We start from the raw sequence: 17,060 nt of genomic DNA, 5'->3' as shown, positions 1-17,060 counted from the left end.
AAACAAAAAGCTGGTGAGGCACAAAGCCGCAAAAAAAAAAAAAGAAAAAAAGAGCAAATTCATAAGCATCTCTGGAGATTGTTGCTTAGTTCAGCTCAGAGGCATATGCCAATGCCAAGGGCAGATAGTGCAGGGCAAGATAGTTTGTTCATCCTGCAAGTTCCCATGATGAGAACAAAGGGAAAAGATCTCCTGAGTCAAGCTAAGGAGTCTCAGATGTAATTTTGGCATTAGGAACAAATTAAACATCCATCCAGATAAGATGAAAATCTCTGCTCTATATCCCTAAACCTCTCTTAGAGCCAAACTACTCCAATATTCAAGAAAACACTTTGGTCTATATTTTTTATTAATTTTTGCCGCATCTCAGTGTGTCCATGTTCTAAGAAGAACTGTGAGTCTCAGCTGGCCTAAGTCCAAATAAGTGTGCAGATCTCATGCCTCACACCTCTTCAGGAAGGATTCGAAGGTAAGTGAAGTTTTCAGGAATCACACTGATACCAAATCAGACACTGATCCTGATAACCTACTATAAAAATGAAAATGTTTTCTCAGTTGATCTGCTTTCAGAATATTTTGAACTCCATTTAAATGACATTCTGAACATTTAAGCTCAAACATCACAGCTATTGACAGTCTTAAATCTTTGAAATATTGCCTATCGCAGGTTCCCTGTAGGAAATCCTTGTGCAGAGATCCTGACTGTTATGCATTCTCCCATCTCCTATCCCTGATTGTCAAGCAATATCAAGCAGTGGTTCATTTTTTCCCTGTTTTATTTTTAAGCTGCTTTCAAAGTGACCTTAAAGCAGTTTGGAAATTATGGCCCCATTAAGTTAGAAACACCAATATTTATGCAAAACAAGTAGCTACATCTGACAAGGGTGGGCTGTACAGTCATGTCACGGAAGCCCTTTCAGAAATTTCTCAGTAAAACATTGCTAAAGAGTAACAAATGGTTCCTGAGAATTCAGAGGTATAATGATAAAAACGTGCATGTTTTGCTAGCTTGCTCCCTAGGTATTCAATGACCTTAGAAGTGAGGACAGAGAAATTCCCTCTTTCTCCTGTAAGGGACATGCTTTGGACCAGAGAAGAGTCTTGGCTGTCACTCTTCTAGAATGATAGACCAAAAAAAATGTCAATCAGTACTTGCAATTTTCTGCTTTTGAATTCCAGGCTTGGATTTCTCATGGAGATTAATAAATCTCTCCTGCAGATGCAGGGGACACCTCCCTCACACAACAGGTATGGGGATCACATCTATGCTATATGGTATGATCACAGCCACAAAGCTGCATGAGACCCAGTTCCTCTGCAAGGTTTTCTGTCCTGGCAGTAGCTTGGCCACTGCCAATGCTACAAGAACAGTCCCTGCAAAAGTCCCCAGAGTCACATACTCACCACTCAAAGTCCCCTTGACCGCAGACACATGGTTCAGACACCACAGTTTGGGAATAGTCCCGACCTAGGGAACACTGGGCTCCAGGCTTGCGTTTTTTATAGATCTTCCTCTCTCCCATGACACAAGGCTCCCCCTTCAGCAGCCAAGGAACAGGAGGAGAAATAAAAACAGAGAGTTGTAGTGGCAGCTGGGCCCTAAATGGAGCATTTTGTTGAAAGACACAAAAGGCAATGAAAGCATGCAAATACCACTGGGAGACTTGGGAGCTGAGAGTCTAGTTCCCTTTTGTGGCTTTGCAAACTCAAAAGCCACCTTGGGAGGACCCATGAGTGCAGTGTGTTCAGCATTGAGTCGGGATGCTAATGACGATATGCCCAAAATGCATGGGTGCCCAAGCCATTGCAGGCACCCAGTTATGCCATATTTCAGACGGCATCCACCAATGTATCTAGTCCTACGAATCATCCTGAAAAGACAATATGGATGTACTCCAGGGTTTCTTCCATATGTCAGATGAAATCTACTACAGGAAGAAGTGCCCAAGCCTGAAAACCAGGGCAGGGACAAAATCTAGGTATGGAAGCCAGGAGTCCTGGCTCCTCTCCTCTTTCCTTGGTAGACCTGGCTTTGTTATAGACCTCAAATAATTTTGATGGTGTGTTATACTGAGCTTTTTGAACACAAAGGTTTCCAAGAGCACTACTGGGAGTAGCTAATCGAAAAGAAACATTTGACATTTAGGTGAGTTGCTATAAACAGAATTTCTCTGATGCAGAAATAATTTGTCTGCATAGAAGTAAGAAAAAAAGAGAACACCTAATTGAAACACTTTTCCTTCCCATTAACAGTGATTCCCAAGATGGCTGCCTGGTTACACACGTCTTCCCTTTTCTTTCGTTTAAATTATTTTCATTTATTCAATTCTATGACTTCAGTTATCTGATACATCCTTGCCAAATTAATGCTCATTTCTAATTCATGGATTTCATTCAGGAATATCACAGTGCCAACAGTTCTGGCTCTAGTTATGTCGCCCTGCAGGGAGTGGGATATCATACTGGTGGCCAGTAACCCAGAAGTAATCTTCAGAGAGTATTGAGCTCTTTCAGTTATAGTGGCTTCAGGACCTAAATATATCCAGCATGAAAATAAGCCAGAGTGTATGAAAAGCAAAGCATGTATCCTTGAATAAAATGAAATAATTTGGTCTTCTCTGGTGTGTTTTATTCAAGGGCTCCCCAGAGTTTTACAGACACCTGCAGGACCTGCAGGATGAAGAAATGTTTTTATTTTCATTTTTGAGTAGGGAAAAGAGAGGCAAAGTGAAAGAAAATTATTTTCAAGAGTCACTGACAGAGCTACAAAGAGTTCAACGTCTCCTACAATTCTATCACAAGGTGAGGTTTTACATTGCCCTGAGCACTGAGGGCAAGAAGATCCAGCTGGTGCAATGGAATATTTTCATACAAAGAGAAGTTAACAATCTCCCTAACTTGCCCGGAGAAGACTGGCCCTACGTTTATTCATGCATATGCTTCAGGGAAAGTAAAGCATCAACAGGTTAGAACTGTGACTTGATGGATGCAAAAAATCCATATGCTCTGCTGAAAAGAACAAATACATTCCTACCTGGCAACACAGAGTATGGGAAAAGGAGCCCCCCTCAACCCCTCCCTACATAATGGGAATACCTGATTGTGCAGATGCCAGGTTTGGTAGTCATCTTTGTTACACCTCTGGCTGAAGATAGACTTGTAGTCCACCTTGACCAGCTGCCATTCAGAACGGAGACTGAAGTGTCCAAAAACTCTGAGCATGGGAGAGGAAAAAAGAAAGAACCAGAGTCAGCCAGAGATATGGTTCCATTAAGCAAATAATTTCTCATGAATCCCAGCTGCAGAAACCAATACATAGTCTTGGAGCTTGATGCCAGAAAATGTAATTCAGTCATGAATAACATTTTCCTGTTCCCGTAACATCCTAGGATTGTTTAGCCTTTGCCTGACCCCTTCTACAGCCTGTGTTGGAAGGTCTTCCATGTCTCTAGTACTTAGCACAATGGGCCCCAAGTCTAATACAGACAGCTAGGTATCACTCAGAACAATAAACAACCAGACTAGAAAGTATGAGTCTAATGTAAAGGGAGCTATTCTGATGAATATATGGGTTTGGTTGTCTCAAAATCAAGCCTTTCTTAACTGACTCAGTTCCTTTACTGCTGAACTTTCATGTTGCACAAACTTACTACTTAACGAATTGTAAAAGAAACACCTGAAATAACATATTTGGGATATTGATTGTAGGCAAGCGACCTGCAAAGACGGCAGCCTCCCTTCCACCTCATGAATGCTGACTGTGGCTAGTAGGAGTGGAATTATAAGTGATCACCACTGTAAGGTTATCAGTAGTTTTTTCTTAATTCTTTTGAGTAGGTCACTCATCATCAGCATTCACTGATCACACTCCATGGTTCACCTAGCTAAGTAATAAGTTGATTTTCAGGATGAAAATGACACATTTTCCCACAGAATTCCAGGGCAACACAAGGCTTGTACTGAGTAAGGCAGTATACAGGAGCAGTTGGAGCTGAAGGGTCAGCGCTCAAAAAATAGTGGCAGAAGGACTCAGACTGGAATTTAAAACTGAGGCACAGGTCTGTTACTAATGGGGTGATAAATGAGATCATATAAAATTGAATAGCACCAGAGGTTTCCGCCCAATCTTGGACCAGAACATCAGCAGCAGAGCTGGTTGTTGAACACAAGTCTCTCTAAATGCCATCCTAACTATATGGCACTCCTCCACCTGCAGGGAAAGCTATGTGCATGCTTAAGTGTCTGGAAGGGAAGGACCAATGCAACAATGAGTACTGACGGTATACATCACCAAAGCACCACCACCACAAATACTAAGGGACTCTACATATTGGAAGCTTGCACCTTCACCAAAGAACGCAAAATCATAGCAAAAACATGGTTTAATTAATCAATAACACCAGGTACCCAGACGAAAGACTCCATCCATCCAGAAACAATGCATTAGGTCTGCAAGATGTTCAGTTTTTGATCAAGTAACAGCTTCCTATTCCCTTGGCCAGCTGTGATTTTCTCAGTAAGGAGCAGCTTTTCAATCAGCTGCAGCTGGATTTCCAAAGAGGTGTGTAATAAGAGGAGATTAGGGCAGGGACACAGGTGACCAGACTTTAAAAGCCATTAATAAAACTACAGCTTCTCATTGGCAGGAGGAGCATCTCAGTACACATAAACAACAAAAAAATTACAACGATCAAGTTGATTTGTCATTATAACATGCCAACTTCTTGGCTATCTCAAATGAATATATAAAAGAACCTAAAAACTCATCTAAAATACAAGTTCCGGATTTTAAAAATTCTTTATGTACTGAAACCCAAATCTTTTCTGACACTCATGAAGCAGCAAATGTCACTGTATGACCTTTATTGTGAGATTTAGAGGGCAGAGAAAGAATGCTTTTTTTCCTTATACCAAATCTTTCGCTAACCTACATTTTTACCCAAGCCACTTATAAGATTACAGTTTTTGGTTTTTTAATTATTCCAGTCTAAAAAAGAAAGGGGGGGGGGGAGAGAGATGATTTACAAATTTCTCTATGAAAGCAAAAAAGGAACAGAAGAGAAAACTTCTATTGCGTTTCCAAGCACTGACTGCAATCCAGATCCTGCTGTATCCCTAGTGTGCGGCCATTCTTTACTCTAGTTCATCTTAATTTACACTGTAATCACACAGGGTTGTTGGCTTTACTCTCCCCTCACTGCCCAAACTACTCCTGTAGACTGTAGCCTACACCAAAACTCCTCTGCATTGTGCTGTTTTTCATAAAACAGAGACCATCCAGGAATCAGTCATGTTCTCCCATTTAGACCTGTCTCAGCTCATGGGTATCAGGGAGATAAAGAGGGGTGGGGGAGATCTGAGACCCTGGAGTTGTGGGTTTGCTGTGGACACCTTTCTATATCCAAGTTCTGCCTCACAGAGGCAAGCTCCAAGAAGCTGACAAGAAGGGGAGAGGATACAATGCAAGATGAACCTGTGACAAATGCATACACAGGTTAGAAATGAGTAGGTGGGGAAGGACTTGTGTGTAGGAATGGAATTAGGTAGATTGTTGTTGGCTCTTCAGAACATTACTTAGTGTGGTCCTAATTGTGGGGTATTAGCGATAGGAAACACCACCGCATTCAGGCAAAGCTACAAAAGAAACTGTAATTCCTGTTCCTCAACGCAGAAGGCACATCCTGGACCAAAATCAGCCCACGGAAACCATAGCAATATGGGGTGCCAGGGCACTTGTTGGGAGAAGGAGGGAGAAGAGAGGGATAGGAAATAGCACAGAGGGGCAATGCAGAAGGCCTCCAAAAATGTACTCAGGTAGGAGTTCTAACTCCAGCTCCCCTCCCCACTTTCCCTTGGCACTGGGTAAATCCCCCCAGCTCTTATGCCACAACTGCTTTCAGCGCATACTCTTACAGAGTGCACGTCTTGTCATGGTATTATTGCATGGCTGGGCAGCTCTCCCATGACTCTTGTTTGTCCTGGATGTGATGCATGACTGAAATGTCATTCCCACAAAGCAGCAACTCAGCAGGCAGAAATCATTTAGTCCAGCAGATTTATAGCAGTTCAGGATATGACTCTTATTACACAGAAAACATAGCAAGAAGAGGGAAGAACATAATTAACAAACGCTTGCCTGAACCCAGAAGATAACAGGGCTGGAGAAACCCAACACTTCGGCAGCCAATGCATCTCAAGGAAAATGTTGTTCCTCAGACTGTCCAGCTAACTGTCCAGCAAGACAGCAAAAGGCTTCTTTTTGCTTTACAAGCTACAAAAATTGCCGGAACCACTTGCATTTTAAATCTATTAAACCAAGCTAAAAACCCCCCTCTGCCATTGAAATTCTCCATGATAATGATAATTAATGGAAAAAACAAGGTTTCCTAAGTGGAAAGCAATATATTAGCATTCCAAAAGCACAGAGCATTAGCTGCTCTTTAATTAAATGATTTCAAAGAAGATCTTTGTATATAATTGCTATAATTTAGATGGAAACAATACTACACTAAATGTAATTAGAGGAGTGTGAACAGAGAGGGATGTTTTTCTCTGTGCTGCAGAGATGGTTCTGGGTCACCTGATTCCTAAAGTAGTAACTTCCCCCCCCCCTTGCTAATAAAAAGCTTCTTAAGCCTGATCAACCATTGCAGTGCAGCCTTCAGAGATAAGAGCTACTCACATGTAGAGCAGCTAGCAAGCAACCGCACCCTGTGAGCACTGCTCACCAGTAATAAATGCAACTCGGACACCTACAGCACTTTTTGATTGACCAGCCAACATGATGAAGGTTATGTTACATTTCAAGATGACTCTGTTGTGCATTTGAAACCTCTATGAGAGTAAGCAAACGTAAGGAATGGAAGAGAGTGCTATGCTATCTGTGGGGCTCCACTGGACTCTCAAACAGCTTTCCTTGGGAACTGATGGAAAACCTCATCTTTTGTGGAATTAAAAATGGGCTAAACAAACCATCACAGGGAACAAACCCTGACTGGGCAAAATCAGGTATTGCAGCTGAACCCTGCTTTCATCAGTTTTGTGAACTACATCACTGGATATTTTTCCATAGTGACTAAGGTGCATGCACATGACCCCTCTCCACCCTATCTGTTTTGGGGTGGCCAGGCCCAACAGAGAGGGTTGAGCAGACAGCAAAGAGCTACAACATCTTAAAACTGCTAGTGTTCAGCTATCAGTAACTGCTTAGCATTATGTGCTCCCGTACGTACATCTGGATTTCTGTATCCAGTGTAGCTGATCTAGAAAAGCTGTAAAAGGCAAGACAGAAGATAGTGTACAGGAGATAACGACTTCTTGTTGGCTGAAGATGGAAAAATCTTGTGTGCTTATTACCTCAGCAGTCTGAAGTGTGTTTTTTCTCTCTTTTTTTTTTGAGCCTGTGTCTTTTAGAAACAAGTCCCAAGGAAAGAGATGGAAAAAGGGATTGGTGGGAGTTTATTTTTCCCTACTCAACTGGTGAGTCCTTACGTTGCTTTGAAGATACCATCTCATTTATCTCATCCGATTCCCATGTGCCTTTGTTTCTCATTTACTTTGTCTGCTCACTGAATTAGGAAGGTGGATTTTTTTAATAAATACAGCTAAACTATCAAGATGATACAGGGGAAGAGGGGACATAATGTACTATGAATTTTGCCTCAATAACTTTGTCTACCATGGCCTAACTGAAAACTCTTAATTGCTTGTTGCAAGGATAGAAGTCAAAAGAAGAGAGCTGTGTTTCCAAGGTCCAACTCTGGGAAGCCAACAGAAAAAGTATATTTTGATTTTTTCCATCTAAGCAGTCTGATCTGGAAGTCCTCAAGAAGCAATAAATACAAGAGCCAAGATGGCATTTAGACAGAGTCAGTTTTCTGACTAAGCTCAATTTAACAAAGGTTCTCCAACTTAAGCTGTGGAATGGTAATTTACAGGCTTTAGACAGCATAGATTTTGTTCTGTCCCTCAGAATAAGCAGTTAAAACTCCACATAAAATCTTAGCTAATAGGACAGCACCTTCTCAACCGGCTCTATGCATAACTCACAGTGAAACCATTGCTAGGAAACCAGAAAATGCTTCCCAATCCCTTCTTTGGAGAAACAAGGCAAGGTTTTTATTGCCAGGGCTGGATGTCGTTAATTTGCAAAAAAATTACTAGAAACTTGGAAAACAATTCTGAAATGCTTACAGATTCATAATGGAGTCATTTTTGAAAAGGTCATTGGTAAATGCAGCTATAATTATATCTTTCATTAATTTTTTAAATACACAATAACTTACAAATGCAGTATATACTGACTGGATAACCTTGTACAGAAACTATTTAAAAGGCTTTTTACATTTAGACAGTGTTCTCTTGTCAAATTGCATTGCTTTTACCTTATCATTCCTTGCATCATTGATAGTTGTGCTTTTCATGTAATTCAATACTGCTCACTCCTGACAGGTCAACAGAATGAATCGAGGGTCACAAGATAACAACTCATCCACCTCTGGTCCATAGATTCAATCCCTGTCCCTGCCTAGGCTATGAGAAATAGGTGTTCTCAAGAAATAGCTCCTATATTGCTCACAGGAAAGGCATCAGCTGTATCCATATGGATCTATCCCTGCCGGCAGTTTCAGACAAGCTGCCCAAGAGTGGAAATAGAAATGTCTTCTCATGCCTAAATCAAGTCCCTTTCTATCATTTCTGAAGTAAACTGGCAGGACATCATATGGAGCCAGCATGCATTGAAGCTGTCTGTACTTGGCTGGTCTGGTCTAGATGTAGATGGAGGACTTTTATCTTCACTAGTCAGCCTAGCTCCTTTGCATGTAATGGGAGATAACGATCAAAGTCTCTGGTAACGCCTCCTGTCCTCAGCTGTGCCCATCAGTGAGACAGATGACTGAAGACACAATGGAAGGAAGCAGCTGATAAGGTCATCTTCACTACACAAAACATCAAATGTACGCTTGTTTCTGAAGCATTTTTCCTTCACTGGACATCAACAAGTTGAGAGAGATGAAAAGGTACCTCATTTTGCTTCTCACAAAGTACCCTGGGGGCCTCTGAAGTCAGATTTTAACAAGATTAGGCCCTACAGAATAGACTGTTTAAGCATTTTGAATATCTAAAAATAAAATAAAAGCAAAAAATATAAATATTTTAATATTTTAATAGACAGCACCTTTTGAGATGAACTACACAAGCAGATAGATGGATGGATCAACAGAAAACTAGTTGGAAAGAGAGCCAAATATATACTTTAATTGATAATAGGAAAAGCTAATTGCAGTGTCATCATAAATAGACTGTTCCATTCAGGAAAGCCTGAAACCAACCCTCCTTTTTTTTCCCTTTTATTGTAAAAGAAAAATGCTTGCAGAGGAAGTGTCTTAGCAAGCAAAAAAACCCCAATAGTAAAATCACCCAAATCAGTAAATGTTTCAGCTGACCTGAATCTGCGCTTTTGTTGCGGGAATGTAGAGAAAGTGAAGCAAGATTGCCCTCTGATTCCAGTTAAAAATCCCTCTTTATCTACATCTGTGCCTCTAACAGGTAGTGCCAGAAGTAGCTATTTAATGGGCAAACCCAAGAAGTGCTATGAAGCACAGTCTGGAAGAACCACCTCCTGGCAGGGAAACAAGTGTGTTGTTTTTTTTCTAGTCCCCTGGAGGGGATGAATTTATCTCAGCAAAACCAGGGGCATCCCCAGATCTGGGCAATCACAGCTGCAGGAGCACTAAGTGGTTAATTCACCACAACTGAAGGTGCTCACTCTCTCTTTGCTGTCCAGCAAACAGAAGCACATGTTGCTATTGCTGCAATTTTAAGAGCTAACCAAGTATCCAAGGCCAGCCTCCCTTCCCAGCAAGTATCACCAATGTGGTTTCACGAGTAGGGCTTTGTCCATGCCACCCTCAACATAGTGGCGTAGCACAGACTGGAGAGTTCCTCTCTACAAGCATCTAGGATAGGTATCAGATGGGCTGACCCTGAGTCACCCAGGGTAGGTCCATGCAGCATCAGCTTGGACCCATCAGTGCAAAAGTCAAGGACCAGAGCTATTCAAATTTGGCTGGTCTGCTCTCATGAACTCTAAAGCCATTTAACTTTTGGGCATGATGTGTAGATGTGGACCTGAGTGGTTGCCAGGTAAAGCCTGCATATGTCTAAGCTCTGCATTTCCATTCCTGTGGCTCTTGGCAAGCCTGGAGAATAAAGCTTTTCTGTGAGACCTATTCTGGCACTTATACAACCAGCACTGAGATGGAGCTAAGAAGCCTAGCCAGATCTGAGTTGGGGTTTGCTGCTGGTTATTGTACTTTATACCCCAGTGCTCCATGCTCCAGGAGAACTGATTAGTTCAGCATCAACGTGGCATGAATACATGGAGGCAACACAAACCAATCGTTGCCATTTCCTCTGATCCAGAGTGCTGGGTAACATAGACCAGAGGTGGGGGGATGGCCTAACAGAAAGAGCCAAGATCCAGCCAAACATATTAGGTCTAGGTGAGAATCAACTGTGTCCCTGTACAAGGTTCTCTCACTTCCATAACTGCCTTGATTTGGTTTGGATTTTTCTCTCCACTAGCCAGGCTACCCTGGTCCTACACTACCTGGGAAAATGGTGAGCCTATGGTAGAGATCCTGGCTCAGTGCACACACTTACAGAAGGAGCTGGTACATAAATGTACCTCCATCACTTGTTGACATTTATAGCTTTTGAGACAATAAAAGAAAATGCTGACGATTGCACACACAAAAAGAGGGCCTGTTATGAAATCTGGATCTGAAGCCATCTGTGTGTAAGAAAGTAGCAGTAAAGTAAGACTAGCTCCTATGTGCAGGCTGAGCTGTTAGGGCCAAAAACACACAAGCAGCAATGGAACAGTTGCAAATTGTGCCAGTGGGGTTAGGTTTTATGAATGGGGAGGGAGAGATGAGCTATTTCCTGATGAATTAAACATAAATCATTACTTTAGAGAAAACCAAATGGGCTGTGTAACCTCCCAATTGTTTTTTATTAGAGTTTAGATGGAATTAGCGTTAAAGGAGGTCACTGGTTACATGGAAATTGGATGGAAAGGGACTGAGACAAGGAAGCAGAACCTAATTGAAAGAGACACAGATCAGCAGTTAGGGAGAGTGGGAGAGGGAGAGTTATACTGTCTCATGACTGGCAAGATGATGCAGGGAGCAAGAGACTGGAAACAAAGGAAACATAAAAGATGAAAGATGACACTGGAAAGGCAGGCAATTGCCAACAAAAAACACTCTAATTTTTTTCCTAAACAATAAATATGGTTTTTAAGAGTCACTTTGGAGCTTTTAATTCAGTTGCTTTTGGCTGACCTGTTAACTAGGAACAGTAGCCTGAGGGCAACAGGGTGATGATTCAGGGCTGCTGTACTTCTGTCTGTGGATAGAAAGAGAGTAAGAAAAATTTTTTTCTAGAAAGAAGAGATGCATTTTCTTCCAAATAAAATATACCATCCATTTGGATTTAGATTTTCAGCTGGTGCAAATTAGTGTAATTCCCGTAGACCATCTCAGATATAAGGCCTTGTTCTACTGCTACTATTCGGAGGGAGAGAAAACAGCAGCAGTGAAACTACCAAGAATATACCAAGAGCAGACAGCAGCTTGCATGATGACAAATTAGTTCAAGAACATCTTGGTCTGTATTCTGTTTCCCAAGAGGAAGGGTCAAACGAGAATTTCACAGAATTTCTCATGCAGATGAAATCTGAAGGAAGTGGTTTATTTCCACCTCCAAGTGAAGCTGAATGTCATGACATGGAGATTTTCCACAGAAGAGAAATTCAAAGTGTTGGCCAGATTCACTGAGTAGCAATCCATATTGAACTGGTCATGGAAAGCTGGACCACTGTCAGATTCCAGGTCAGGAGGGATGGACGGGGCAGGGGAAGAGTTTCTGTGAATACAGAGAAAAAACAAAATCTTGCAATAAAAATCCTGCAGTACAATCATGGCAGACCCTTTTCCCTCAGCTTTCGAAAACAGTCCTGGGATTATTCATCAGCTCAATGGGCACTCCCTTTAAAGTGCCAGCAGAAGAGGAAAACCACTGCAAATGACATGGTACAGCATGAACTTTTAGTTAGCAAGTAATGCCAAGTGCAATTAGTAAGTAATCTGCAGAACGTATAATTACGAAGCAGCCCTACAGCTTGGGCTCGATTTCTCCATTAGCTGCACAAATAATGCACAAGGCAATGGGGGAGACAGGGATTTTTTATTTATTTATTTATTTTTAAATACAAAGTGCTATCAAAATAAGAACTTACGGAATGACAAACCAAACCTTTTGAAATCCGGTCTCTAAAAAATTTATTGCCAATGTTCCCAAACCACTTTACATGACAATTGCTTCAAAAGAAATCCCAGCAACATAAAAGGGAGCGTGAGACACCTGTGGAGGGGGATGGGAAAGCAAGTTAATTTTTAATGCTGTTTTTCAGAAGTGTTCTCTCCCTTCTTCGAAGCACTCATGAAAGACAATCAGTTTCTGACAGCTTTGAAACCTGAAGATGCTGCCTCCCTCTTCTAGAAAAGATACTGGTAGGTATCAGCAATCTGAGTGTTTCCTCCACTAACGAGCCTGCAGTCCTAACAGAGGCAGGTGCTGCCCCTTTGCCAGAAGCTGGATAACACAACATGTTCAGTCATTTCAATCTTTCATCCTATGAATCAGCAGATTTCCAACCAGAGATGACCAACACAAATCTGGAAGCCATTGCTCAGAAGATGTAAGCTCCAAACACGTGACAGGGACAGTTTGTGGTGGATCAGGGTGACAAGCTTTGCCCAGCACAGGCACAGGGTATCAGAGAGAAGAAGGCTCAGAAGAGGGGATGAGATCTGTACCTGGCTGGGCAACAGCATGAGGAGGTGGCTGACCAGTTATAGTGGGGGAATTTTCACAGGTTTGGGTCAAAGGGATCATGAAACAAGAAAACCATGTACAAGGATCAAATGAGGACAAGCTCTCCTTAGGAATAAAGGCTTCTAGCACTACCTGAACTATGTGAGATGCCTCAAACTATAGTATGGCTGCTCTGGAAAGCTGCTCTCCACCGCTCACTGCAGCCCAATGATGAAAAATCAGTTACAGTGAACTCTGCAGCCAACCTAGAGCTGAGCCTTCCCAGCTCCCAGGAAAGCCGGTGTGCTATACCACCCTCTGCCCAATGCAGCATCAGGGCCAGGCTGAGCTGAAAAGGTGCTGAGGCCACATGGTTTCTCAGTCCCCTGAGGGCTGGTGGGATCAGGGCACCAGAATATTTCATGGCTTGCTCTAACGGAAAGGTGAAAGACTCCGAGGAACGTATGCGTGCACAGCACCCTACCCCTGACTGTGCACCCCACACCAGGCCTGAATGCTTTGTACAGCCCAGCCCAGCTGCTAGCAGGAGGACAGCACAGGACCTATAATCCATCTGTCCTTACTAAAAGCACAAGAAACAAAGCATATTAGCCTCTAGATGAGAATATCTGGACTGTATTGTCATCAGGCAACCCCCGTCTTTCTACTTAGGAAAAAGAAATCATGTATCAGCCTGCTGCTCATTCTGGCTCCTTCTGTAAGGGCTTTTTTTATTCACTTCAGTGAATAAAAGCCTCCATTCAGCACACCTTTTTCTAGTCCTCCTCTCTGCACATGCTTACCTCTCCATCCACCTTGTCTGAGCATTATAGATATGACTCAGCATCTCCTTCCCCCTGAGGAATGGGGAAAATCTGCACAGTGGGATACTCATCTGGGACTCAGGAGGTGTGATTTAATGCCAAGCTCTCCCCATGACAGCCTGCTGAGTGACTGACCATGGGCATGTCCCTTGTTCTGCCTCAATTTCCCTACCTGCGGAATACAACTAATGATGTTGATTTCTTTAGCATAATATTTGATCTACTGTCCATAAATAGCACTTGACTCCAATGCGAGTAATGTTTGCCCCAGAAAGCCAAAGATAGACAATACATGCCACAGAGCCCAGTGCCTTCTCCACGTGTTATAGCTTCTGCCAGGAATCTTCTGAGTACATGCCACAGCTGCTGGGAACAGATCTCAGGTCACAGACATCCTCTTCCTAAGGCCCAATAAATCACATGATGCTGTCTGAGAAAGATTACTCTAAGCAGATGTTCTCATCACCTGATTTGTCTATTCAGGTGCCACAGAAAGACCTCAGCTCATATTGCAAGTATCAGCAGCACAATCAATATTGTGCCTCTGTGGGCTGTTTAGGTGAATTCATGCAGCAATCCAAAGGCTAACGAATAGAGTACTCCTCTGGCAGGGAGGGAGATGGGAGGAGGAAGTGACACTGATTAATCTGTGATCGTTAATAATGTTTTTAAGTCTTGCAAAAGAAGATAATGATATGGGTAATCAACTGTCTTACTCCAGGGTATAAACTGATCATCTGCTGGGATAAAATGGGAATTCCTATAACGCACATTTTCTTGTCCATTGTAAAGTCACTTGATGGCATTAGCAGATTGATCATTTTCTCGAAGTTCCAGCTATTCATTACTTCCAGACGGTTTTGAAATTAGATCAGATGATACAGGAATGCAGCTCAGTATAGCAAATGCCAATATCCTCTCAATCATTTTGGTTTCCTAACTTAATAATTATATTTGTAATTTTTATTCTCGGATTGAGTTCTAAATTTTACTTTTCTTTCTGTGTGCAGTCATTATTTTCACAGATTCATTTTAATTCACGGATCCTATTCTGAAGAGTCCTTATGTAGGTTTACACACTGCAGTTTGCACAGCCCCATGAGTGAGGACAGTGCAATGAACTCACAAGGACACATCAGAGCCTTGCAGTAAAATCCATAGATTTTTATTGGATTTTATTTTATTCATCCATAATAAAGCTGGTTGCACCACAAACAGATATTGCAATGAACATAAAAAGAAAGGAAAACTGAAATGCGAGAAAAAACCACAATGGGGACAACAATTAAAACCTACCAGTCCTTTCTAGGTATCTAATGGTACCCATGCAACTTGGATAAAGCAAGTTTCGAAATCTGACCTCCAATCTCACAAAAAAAACAGAGTTTTGGTAGGCCTGAGGGTATGCACAGACTGGCTGGTAAGCTCCGGTTCCCAAAAGAAGTGAAGGTAAATAAGGATAGAGTTCAGAATCCTTCAACACAACAGCCCCCGTACATGATCCCTTCTGTTGTTTTCTGCACTGGAAGCTGCAAGTTGGATTTATCTTTCTACAGACCTCTGGTGAAATCTTTCCTCCAGATTCCCTCTTCATCAAATCCTTTGTTGAGCTCAGCAGCAGCAGTTGCAGAAGAAAATCTGCCTTTTTTTTCAGACAAATTCTTTCTCTTTTTCTCAAGCAGAGTGAAGTGAAAAGAGACCAGATTGATGGCAGGAGAGTTTGAAGGCCTTTGCTGGGCCACAGGAATCAAGGAACACTGTGTCTGTGTCTTTTCTTTACACATGTTGGACAAAAACCTCAATTCCTTCTAGGAAAAACAATCTCTTGGTGTTTCTGCCATCCACTCACTTCTTCTCTCGTTTGCTGAGATTGCCAGCACGGGTGCCAGCTATGGAGGGTGAAAGCTGGCCCAGCAGGGAGAAGGCCAGCTCCTCTGACCACATCCCAGCAAAGGCACTATTTTCTATTACTTGTCTGTTTTTGCCTTACTTTTCTCAGCACAACCACTCAGAGGTGGCAGATCCGCATCTCCCTACCCCTAAGCAAAGGGGCAGAATCTTTCAAGGACATTGTGTCAGCTTGTAATTTTCTTTCCTGTATCAGCTTTTAAATGTGACAGCAAGACTTGAGCAGAAGGCAGTGAATGTTGCCTTGCTTAAAGAGGAAAGATGATAATCACCTTATCAGAAAGTGACAGGAAAATGACTCTTGGCTCCCATGTAATTTTGAACTCAGTGGGAGCTTGGACCTGGGAGCTGTTGCCCCCTCTCATACTCAATCTGCTGAATCTCTGCTGAGTGCTAATCAGAATCTGTCCACGTTGCCTTCATACCTGTACCTACTTTGCTGATGTCTTCCACAAGTCAGTCCGATCTTCAGAATAAGAGTTAACTCATGGAACTTCTGGCCACACGATAATGTGACTGCTAAATTTTTAAAGGGATTTAGGGGGAAAAAACCTCAAAAAAATAGGAAAAATCATGAATGCCTTAGAAATACAAAGAATACCATATTTGGTCAAGAAGTCCCTTATTTGCAAATCTCTTTAAATGAGAAAAGTGTACAAGGGAATCACAATTTTTTTTTTTTTAATATATGTTTTTAGCATCCTCTACTTGCCACTGTTGCAGCATGGAACTGATCTAGAGGGACTTCTGCTCTGACTCAGTATGGCCTGCGCTCTTAATGCTCTCTTTCTCACCTCAAACCTCTCCTGGCCTCCGTCTTACCTTTTCCAACATTTCTCAATTACTTATTCATTCTGCCCCACTCTTCTGCCACCCAGTGATGGATTGCCAGTAATTTGATGGGTCTCCTGGAAAAAAAATGCTCCCATTTCATCTCTGGTAACGCTGCATGGCCATGTAAACGAGAAGGTTTTAGAAAGGGCCAGGGCTCATAACCTATTCATTTACAACCAGGAACGTTTTCTAACACACACATAGCCAAGGGCAGCAGTCACAGCGATGTTGGAAGACCAGCTTGTATTAAATCCTCTCACTGGAAACGTTAACACTCAATGATGCATACACAGATATATATGGATCCCTAAGTATACACACATAGAAACACATATATTTATTTACACACACGTGGCTGTGTCTACATAAAGATGTATTTATCAGCACAGACAAACTTAATGATCCCCATCTATAAATGAGTGTCTGCACACACACACATGTATAATGAGTCTACTAAAATGACAGCAAAGCTCTGCAGGGCTGTGAAGCAAAAAAGTTATTTCTCTTTATGTAGGTTTGGAGAGATGCTTAGCACAGGAGATGAAGCGGCAGGGGTAATAATTATGAATCAGAGCTGGAACAACATAAAGCCCTTCTCTGGACCCACAAAAA

General features: G+C 42.1%; 1 protein-coding gene across 1 annotated transcript in view; it reads right to left on the bottom strand.

The window, feature by feature from the left end:
• Positions 1–17,060, bottom strand: part of SORCS3 (sortilin related VPS10 domain containing receptor 3) — a 314,167-nt gene that overhangs the window by 33,630 nt on the left and 263,477 nt on the right. Inside the window, exons 15-16 of the mRNA XM_076338968.1 lie at positions 3,097–3,214; positions 1,405–1,538 (exon numbers count right to left, since the gene is read on the bottom strand). Coding sequence (XP_076195083.1) covers positions 1,405–1,538; positions 3,097–3,214 — 252 coding nt within the window. The remainder of the gene's footprint in view (positions 1–1,404; positions 1,539–3,096; positions 3,215–17,060) is intronic.

The sequence above is a fragment of the Aptenodytes patagonicus genome, chromosome 5 (assembly GCF_965638725.1).
Source record: "Aptenodytes patagonicus chromosome 5, bAptPat1.pri.cur, whole genome shotgun sequence".
NCBI lineage: Eukaryota > Metazoa > Chordata > Aves > Sphenisciformes > Spheniscidae > Aptenodytes > Aptenodytes patagonicus.
The sequence above is the reverse complement of the archived record's forward strand: the minus strand, read 5'-3'. Positions and strand labels throughout refer to the sequence as shown.